The sequence below is a fragment of the Ciconia boyciana genome, chromosome 1, assembly GCF_034638445.1.
Source record: "Ciconia boyciana chromosome 1, ASM3463844v1, whole genome shotgun sequence".
NCBI classification, from domain to species: Eukaryota; Metazoa; Chordata; class Aves; order Ciconiiformes; family Ciconiidae; genus Ciconia; species Ciconia boyciana.
Genome location: NC_132934.1, coordinates 188,879,348 through 188,889,342, shown reverse-complemented (window position 1 = coordinate 188,889,342; position 9,995 = coordinate 188,879,348). Strand labels below are relative to the sequence as shown.

At 38.1% G+C, this 9,995-nt stretch overlaps 1 protein-coding gene across 2 annotated transcripts in view; it reads right to left on the bottom strand.

The window, feature by feature from the left end:
• Nucleotides 1–2,710: 2,710 nt before the first annotated feature.
• ITM2B (integral membrane protein 2B) overlaps nt 2,711–9,995 on the bottom strand; it is a 28,290-nt gene continuing 21,005 nt past the window's right edge. For both annotated transcript variants that reach the window (XM_072850214.1, XM_072850213.1), the window contains exons 4-6: nt 8,610–8,720; nt 4,727–4,877; nt 2,711–3,446 (exon numbers count right to left, since the gene is read on the bottom strand). In XM_072850214.1, coding sequence (XP_072706315.1) covers nt 3,358–3,446; nt 4,727–4,877; nt 8,610–8,720 — 351 coding nt within the window. In that variant the 3' untranslated portion in view covers nt 2,711–3,357. The remainder of the gene's footprint in view (nt 3,447–4,726; nt 4,878–8,609; nt 8,721–9,995) is intronic.

The window sequence follows — 9,995 nt, the reverse complement described above, 5'->3', positions numbered from 1 at the left end:
CAACTCATACCAACAAAAGCGCATACCCACCTTTCCAGAGGACAACGCTACTCTCAGTTGATGGCTTTGATAAAACTCTGTTGGCTCCGATGGTACTGATTCAGCTGGAAACAATCTTCAAATAAATGAATCCAGCCCCTGCTTTTTGTCTCTGCAAGCGCAACACATCTGTCCGCATTGCTTCTCCTTCCACCAGATAACCAAACTCTTGCATTTTCTGTCCTGCAGGCCTTCAGTATTTTCTTCATGCCAAAACTTGCCCCATGGCTCTTTACTAAAGCTGCAAGACTTCAACTAGAGAAGAAGGGAAGACTCGGAGCTTTTATCATGCTTTGCAAGCCCAGATCATACACATCAACTAGTGACAATACCCTTACACATGCAAAGACCTACTGAACAGCAGAGGCTGTTTGGGACTCATGAGAGAGCAACACAACCCCTTCCACCAAATAAACATGGTGGCATAGGACAGTGGCACTTCTTTGATTTTGCTACTTCAATGACAAAGTGTTTCTCAGCATTAGGAATCATTTTCTTTCTTACAAGGAGTTTTAAAAATATTGGCAAAGATAATTGTCCAGTGAGGTCATTTTTATACTAACCCTTTTCTGGAATTCATTGGGCTAGAAATGTGGCTTTCTTCAGTATAGCACAGCTATGTTTGTTCATTATACTTTGTTATTTAAAAATAAAAAAAGGAAAAAAGCCCAAGCAGCTCCTAGAGCTATTTTTTTCCATGGATTTGTGTCCCGTGCTTCATCAACTTTGTCTAAGAGGGCAGAAGTTCCAATGAGAGCTTTTCCTGCACTCAGGGTGTTTTAGGTCTTCTTCCCATGCAAACTGCCTGGCATTTAATAAGAGGTGAGCACACCCTGGGAGCTTTCCCTCAGTGCACGCAAGTTTCTCCCTCCTTCGCCACACTTATTTTCACACTACTGACAGAAATAAATTTCTTTCTGCCATCCAACGGGCTCAAAAGTTTTAGGGACACAGGCATGCAGCATGATCATATAAACCTCCTGTCTATAAGAACAAATCTATTTCTCCCCCCCCTCTGACAACCCTTCAGCAGCCTCATTTGCTGGTGTCTCCATTAAAGGACACACCACAGATCACCAAGTTTCTTATTGAGTTTTATTTTGAAAACAAGTTAAAGATGATGCGAGGCTTACTTAAAAATAAGCAAGTTTCATGTCAACTTAAGGAAAACAGGAATGATACACTCATGTAAAGGTAGGAAACATCCTTAAAAGTACTTCAGCATGAATCTCATGTCATAGAACGCACCAGTAACCCTTTCCTGACATATATTTGACCTTTATTGCAAACACACAATTGCAACATCCTGAATGTTTGTAGCTAAAGTTTTCCCAGCGGATTTTCCAGCTTGCTTACATCTATACCAAAGTGTAGCTATGTAAATATCATTTATACATGAGCATCTAACCTGTATCTACGTGAGGCTTTATTTGATGTTCATGACTGCAATGCACCATCAAGAATGGATTTAAAAAGTCCAGCTTTTGAAAAGTAGCAATTATACTTTTTGTTTTATATATAATGCACCTACACTAAGACTAAACTGTAAATTAAGCCAAATGGAGATGAAGAAAAAAAAAAAAAGTATTGTGTATTTAAGAAGCTTCCTTTAAAACAAATTATTTTATCTCGATCCAAACATTCACAATAGCAGGAAGCTGGATGATAGCATGTTTACAATCATATAATAGCTCCAAACCAGTAAAGCATCCTCCCACTATATTAAGAAAAGATCCTTTAAAAGGTGAAAAAATAAGATTAGTCCAAAGCCTCTTGACTGAATTAACCTAAGACAAAAGATTTGGACACCTATGGTGTGTATTATTTAAAAATTAGTTTAAGCAGTATTTTTTTTGCAAATAAATATGCAAATATTCTATTAAACATTCCTACTTTCCCGATGAATCAATGCTCAAAATTTGGTCAGAAAGACAAGTTAGTTCTCATATTATGGAAGCTTAGAAGTGGATTTTGGAAGAGATTTTCCAGCCTTGTTTTTGAGTATCACTCTCTTTTTTTTCTCTCCCGTAATTTTTCTTGCAACCAGCTTCAAAACAGCAGGTACTACGATACATCTTATCCTGCACTCTCCCCTACAAAAGTTGCCATTACAAAGATCCCAATCATATAAAAAAAATTCAAATTTGATTTAAGAATAGTAGTTTTAAGTGTAAATGGCGCAATACAGAATGGTATTAGCGATATTTGAGCTAGCTCCAGATTAACTGGCAAAGCTCAATGGCACAGGCTGAAAGGAATGCCATGAAGTTCAACAACGGGAAATGCGAAGTCCTGCATGTTGTGAACACTCCTGGCTCTCAGCTGGGTCAGCCTGACTCTCGGCACGCTCTAGGATCATGTACATCATTTGACAAATACTCAGGACAGGGATTTCAGACATTAACATGTTAAGTCAGCTTTGGATCTCCACTCTCATTGTACGTTTTGTGGAAATACCAACCCAGAATTTAAGCAAGCAGCACAATATTGCCTTTAAATGAAAAAGGAACAGGAAAAACATGCTTCTCCGTTCATATTTCATTTCTCAGGCCTCACCTATTCTATCTTCTCACTTTTAAAAATAGCACTGCAAGTAAAAAGTGTTAATTTTAACTCTAAATTTAACTGTAGTCCCCTCCCCTAAAAAAAAAACCAGTAATAGCAAAAGAAAACACAAGACTTTTAGACAAACGGGTTTATAAGGTTTATTTTCCATTGCACATACATGGATTATATACAAGTTAGTAACATAAGTTACTTCTTAATTTTCTAAAAGATTGTTACAGCAAACACTTGCCATTTTAAAACATCAAGTCAGAAATCAATCTAAAAAGGTAAATATGACAATATTTTAAAAATGAAACAAATTGCACTTTGTTAGGGAGAGTCAAATACAGGTTTGTCTATATGCTGTAACAAACTATATAGCAGATAATATTACAGTTAGAAGTAGCTCTTGCAGTCCATTTGTACATTAATAATTCTTTTCAATTTTACTTAATTAAAAACTGGCAGATATTTCAAAGACTTTCTCTTCCTCCTAGTATTCAAGATTCATCACATGAAATGCACTAGCAACTAAGTCTTTATACAATTGCTATTCAAATATAAGAAGAACACCACACCTGAAAATAAGGAAAAAACTAAAACATATTGATTTTACATGTATCATGAGATGAAAAGCATGGAAGATGTTCAGCAATAAGCCCTGTCCACTACTTACATAAAAGAAGATTTTAAAAAATAATCACTGCACACAATACAAAGGGTGGGGTCATACTGTAATTTTTAAGTCTCCTGTAACAGTAATATTCCTCATTACTGTTCACAGATGAGTGTTTCCATAGCAAACCTGTTCTCAAAGTGTCGAATCTTTCGGCAATTGACAGCTTCACGCTTCTGAATTCCTGTTTGTATTAGTAAAGAACAATGGAGGGTAAACACAAGAAGCGATGAGGTACATCAGAGACATCATAGTTTTACATTTGCTATAATAAGATGTCACCAGAAATCAGAACTACCCCTCTTTGATCCCCCTCTCAGAGAAAACACACGTAGGCACACATTCATACTTAGATAATCAATAAGCAGGCAATGATCCTGAAGGTGGGGTGAACCAAATCGCAGTACTGGTTTAGTTAAAACCAGCCTGCCAAAACCCCCCACTGGCTAGTTTTAATCCAGATCCATTCCCAATCTCCCTCTCTGTGTGTCTGTAAAAACACTTGTGGGGACGTGAGAGCGAGTACAGCAAAGGAATAAACCGCTACAGGCAAAAAAGGGTGGACCAGTAGTATTTAAACAACATAATCCTGGAATCGGAGAAAGACAAAATTTAACCAAATTTTAGCCAAACCAATGCTTGCTGCCAACCTATGCTCATCATTTATTACCACAGGATCAACATACTGAATTTTGAACTGGATTTTACTATTAAGACCTTTTCATTTTTAAACATTGTTCTAAACTATTTTTATAAAACATATTTCTTTTCCTTGTTTTCCCAAGCAGTCAGGTCCAACAACATGACTAAAGCAATTAAACTGCTTCAGTGCGCACTTGCACATCACATACAGTTTAAAAAAAAAAAAAGGCAGCAAGTCTGAGTAAAATCTAAGTGAAAATTTTAAGGCAGTATTTAAGAGCTTGTCAAGACTCTTGCAAATGATGTTTTTCAAACATTTTCCATGAAGGAGTACCAAGCACTAAAATTCTCCTGAGAAGACAACTCTTACTCACATTTCACTGATGCAAATATGAAGATGTGGACTAATTTATAGATGGCTTTAATGACAAGAAGAACCTGCAATTCTGTAGTTGGACTACAAGGCTATGGCTTCCCATATATTAAAGGTTTTTTTTGTTTTGGAGGGGGTGGGTCAAGAAACAAGATTAAAGAAAAGCATCAATGAAAGCCTGAACCCCAGAAAACATACCCATGCACACACACACGTTTTAGCAGCTCCTAGCTCACTGGGGCCTTGAGCACTTTTGCACAATAGAATGACTTATTTCCATACCTACACAGAAAGTATCAGACATACTTAAGCCCACAGAGCCAGTTACTGCAATAAGCAACCCTTGCTTTAATAAGAGTCATTCCTTTCAACACAATCAAGCCTATTTATTGAACTCAAGCGGCATTGAACTTTCTGCCAACACAAAAGATCGCAGGAGGAAAATTTACCTTTCATGGCTTCTTTGCGCTGTAGTTTATAGGTTTCCTTGCCACGGCAGAGGCGGTAAATAAAGAATCCCAGCTGATCCACATTTTCAATGCGATCAGTAACAATCATCTGTTCATGAATCAAATAGGACTGAGGCAAATATGTTCCAGCCTGTTAAACAAAAATACAACAGCTCTGTCAAAAGCCATCTCTTCGTGGTCTAAGTACACAAGAAACGCTCTGCAATGTGTTTCTTTAACATGGCTGTGACATCTTCTTTGAATTCTCTCAAAATATGTATTACCCACAGAATTTTATTATAAATGTGCAAACATGACTGCACTGCACTACAAGAAATACATAATGATTATACTCAAAAAGGTCACAAAACTTCCACTGATGCATACGTCCACCACCCTTCTGCTACAGTAACGTCAGTCTTCAGCAGAGAATAAAAGTTTCCTGCAGGAGCACCCGCTGTCACAGATCAGTCCTGCACTTATCATCCAAAGTTTTCACTTAATTAACAACAGCCCAACAGACCTCAGTGGGAACTGAGGAGTTGGCAGAAGCATGCTCTACATGGAAATACTCTTGCTGATGAAGCATGCCAGCTGCAGTATACTCCAGCTGCAGTCCACAGGGTTTGGGAAGCCTTGAATATATTCACAGTGTGGGTCACAACTCTCAACCCAAATGCAAGACAAGACCATCTAGCCCCGTAAGTTATTATGGCGACTCCCACACTTGGAAATAATTCCAAAATATGGAAAGGTATTAGAAAGCCATGGTGGTATATCAGGTGTTTTAAGGCAATACAGTGAAAAAGGGAAGAGCCATGACGACACGCAAAGGCTTCCCAAGCCTCTTCTATTTCCTTCAGTGTTACTCTGCCACAGCTGAAATGATGGAGGAATCCAGCTCTGTGCACACCTCACTGTACACAGCTGAAGATGCACATACTTAGCTATCAGCCGATTTCCTAATACTGCCACTGGTAAATAATCATCAACTTTTCTGAAATATTACTTCATTTAAGAAAACCTGTTAGTGTGATTCTAATTTATGGCAGTAGAGAAGGTGTTGCTTGCTTTCTAAAAAGAAAACGATCACTTATTATGGAAACAAATTCAGCTTCTGTGGCAAAAGATCACTATATTTTTTATTGACAATAAACAACTTGAAATTTCCATTGCAAAACAAGACTGTCTTTTCAGTCCAAGCAACATGTTGAGAAGACGTTGATTAAATGCTATTCTTTCCAGTGAAGAAAGAAAGGACTGTATAAAATTCACCTTAAATTAGGAAAATTTTCTTCAGCACATACTATGAGGAAAACAACAGCAATTTTTCTTCTTTAAATAAGAGCTTGGAAGACTTCACACTCCCAAATTATCCCACTCTATTTGGTAATTAAATCACTGTAAATTACTGTATCTTAACCCCTGGTCTCTCAAATTTCAGGAGAGAGTCCCAAGGGAGCCCCAGAGCAAAGCAGCAGTGCAGGGCACCGGCAGGGTGGGCAGCGGTGCCGAGGACTTGGGGCAGCCTGCGAGGACACTCCTAGGCTCGTGCCCTCCAAAGTGCAGGACCTCCCGGGACCTCTTGGACCACCCCTGGACCTGCCCTTCTTGGCCCTCCCAGGAGCGCAAGAAGAGGGGGAGCTCAGTGCAGAAATCTGCTCTGCCCAGTTGCTGCAGGAGCAATTACCCAGCACTGGGATCCAGGATAGCCACAAGTCTCATCCTCTTTGAGACATCCTGTGCATTGCATATGGTTAAAATTGGCCAGTGGACTCAACAACGGGAACGAGGTGGATGAACAAATATACCTGGGTTTCAGCCTTGTTTCCCAAGGGAAAGGAGGCCTTTCACTGTCTGCCTATTCAAGCAAACTGTATCAATATATAGAAATGTGGTTCTTTAGGCTAAAATTATGTTTTAAAAAAACAAAACAAAACAAAACAGCCCAGAGCACCTCCATTTTCATAAAATGCCCTCTGCATGTATTCAGAGCTCATTTGACTGAAACGAGCACTTTATTTTCATACATTTTTTCCCTTGTGCAACCAGTGAGACTGCGGGACAAAATTTACTCACTTTGTGCATCTGCAGAATAGTTTCCCAAATTTCAGTTACAAAACATTTAGCCTGATTTTCTGAGACATCAAATGCCCACAGCTTTTTGTTAATACAATGAGAATTAAACAGATGTCTCATAAAATTAGGGCACTCACTGTTGGGGACAATGATCAAAACAGCTTGCTTTTGCACAGATTTTCAATTAAATGTGTGATGCCTGGTTATCCTCTTACTTGTAAACCAAGCATATTTGATTTAGTACTAGTGACAAACTAGGAAATTAACAGATTTTAATAGTGGAATTTGTCTAAACTAAAAATGGAAACAAAACAGCATACCCAAAGTAAAAAAATATGGGGTCACCGAGTTTTACAGACACCACCACATCCTTATGTACAGGAAATGAAAAGTGTGGTTAAATAGCCTGTCTCAAAATAGGCAGCAAAAAAGCAGCAGAGGACTTACTTGTGAAGTTATTTTTCACATAAAATTTATTTATATACACAAACCACTCAGAAATGGCTAAAATGGTTCCTGGAGTCCTAATTCCAAAGCCTTGATTGAAAGATGCAAACCCAAAGATTATATTAACAATTCTGAAGTTACAAAAGCCCAGTAAAATAAAACACTTTCCCCAAATCTTAGACACAAGTTAGCTTATCAGCTCTTCCCCACCCAGAGTGTTTTGCTGTTCTGTAAAGAAACCAAAAGGCTGAAAAACAAGGTAAATACTATTTAAATCTGCATTAAAAGCATACATATGTAAGAGTTAAAAAAAAAGATAAAGATGATTCATATTAAATTAGTAAGAGACCCCATTAGGTTATCTACTTTGGCCTCCTCAATTTCACAGGCCATTATGTTTCACCCAGTTACTACTGCTAACAGAACAGCATGTCCCCGTGGTGGCGACAAGCCAGCCAGCACCAGCACCACAAGCCTGGCAGTAGTGTTCAATTATCAAACCCTGCTGGGAAGCGATTAGGAGCTCCCACAACACGATACTGAAAACTCATGTTCGGTCGTTCAGCGATTGTGGTATCTTAGTCCTTTCCACGGTCCTTGTTTTTAAGGACAACGAATCTTGTTCTGAAGGTCTGGTGCTTGCAGAACCAGGAAACTGGCTATACTAAAAACCCTCTTGCTTAAATGGGCTTTGCTAATTGTACAATCCAAATCCTGATCACTCCTACAAACCCGCCGTGGAAACAGGAAGATCCATCTTAAGGCTGCTAGAAGCCTCATGAACTCGCATGCAGCACTAGTCCATCACACATAGTGCCACATCTAATTTCCCTGGGCACGCACAGCGGATCCAACACACCTCCTGTACATCACCCTCAAGCCACTGGATCAGTTCAAAGTAGGGGCTGACCTTAGGGACCTATGCTTTAAACAATGCCCATGTTAAAAGGATTTCCCAGTATATCTACTTCAAGCCTCTCAGCTAACCAGTCCAGCGCATACATGCGTTATGGAAACTTTAGTCACAATGGACTACAAATTTAAAAAAGCATACACTACTATCAAAGAGACTAGGTACACCCCATTTACACAATTTTGTCAGCCAGATCTGTAGCATCAAAGACTAAAATCAGGTTTGTTTGCCTTCCTCTGAATTAATAATTCTTTCATGATTGTAGTTAATTAACTAAGAAGGTTATAGACTTTTTTATCTCTTTGCAAAGATCTCTAGTGATCAGTTAACTTTCTGCGCCTTGAGTGAATGTCAGAGTTCTGGCCAAAAAAAAAAAAAAAAAAAAAAAAAAGGAAAAATTCTCCTTTTTACCTGTCTTAAGAACAAACTAGGATTTAACCATACCTTGATGTTGATGAGCAGCTCCAGGAAATTTTTTGGTGGCATAACAACTGAAGTATTCAGAGGAATCACATAGCACTTATCCAGGCTAAGGTCAAGATAGGCAGTGAGTCTCTGTTGAGGAAATATTTATTTTAATCAAAATAACAAGAACATCAGAAAATTCACATACAGACTTTCCTAAACTGCTATTGCCTCATGTTGGTCTTCAAATTATTGTTTTGTTTACTATAAAGTCTGTCCAACAAACTCCAATTTGAGGGTAGGTAAATGCAGAAATAAAAGGCAGTCTTGATGAGACTGTGATGTCACTTAAATCTGTGGCAGGGATTTGTGCAAGGCAGCAGGCAATAAGTAGCTCAAATGCACTACAGTAATGAAATTACAAAGGTGTATTTGAGCTGTTACGGAATCAAGTACAGTATTCATTTATTCCTAGTGCCTGCATTTTGAAACAACAGGGCAAAAACCTTGCTCTAATCTCCACGCTTTTTTATTTTGTTATAGTGTAAAGGGGGAAAGCTGCTGGTAAGAACAAAATATAGAAGGAAAAAAATAGTTACAGATAACACAACAAAAATCCTTTTATTTTCAAAACTACTACTGACTCGAAGTGTTAATGATTATTCACAGCTGAATTATTATCTTTATAGTACCTGAACTGCAATATTTGCCATTATTTGATAAAAACAGATATATAAAAGCCCAGGGAATTATCCTGATGAATCCTATGGCTCTGTTCACTGAGCTGTGTTTTACTGCATCTGTTCTTGCTAAAGAAGACATTATCTCAAGCTGCTGAAAGCTCTAAGGCTGTGGACGTATATAAAATACTGAGCACCATGAGCCCAACAGTCAAAATAGTACCAGGACAGCAATCATCAGTGCAACTAATCTCATTACATGGGAGTAAGTGCTGTGCCTATGGCAAATGATCCTTGCACTGACCTTTAGAGCAAAGCCTTTAACCCATTAAATCAAAAAGTAAATTTCTAATATTATATTGTTCCTATTCACTTCTTACATATTGCTTTTTTTTTGTTTTTCTCTCTTTAGAGGCTTTGCTCTAACTCTTAACAGAAGCTTCCTAAATATATTCAGGAATATTTTTAAATGACATAGCTCAAGCAAGCAATGTTTTCCTCCAACTCTGGTTATGAATATTTGATAGATAGCACTCATTTTGCCTGGAAAACTCGAAACTTTGAAGGTTGCATAAAAAAAATAGGACGCTTCCCTATTCTTCTTTTTCAGCCTTGCTTAAAAAAGCTGTTCAGTGAAGTCTTCAAATGTTCACAGAAATTTAGCTTTCTGAAAACCAGCTGTAGAACGTTTCATCACTATAAGACAGCTTCTATCAGGCTGATACAGAAAAGAAGGGCTTCTAAT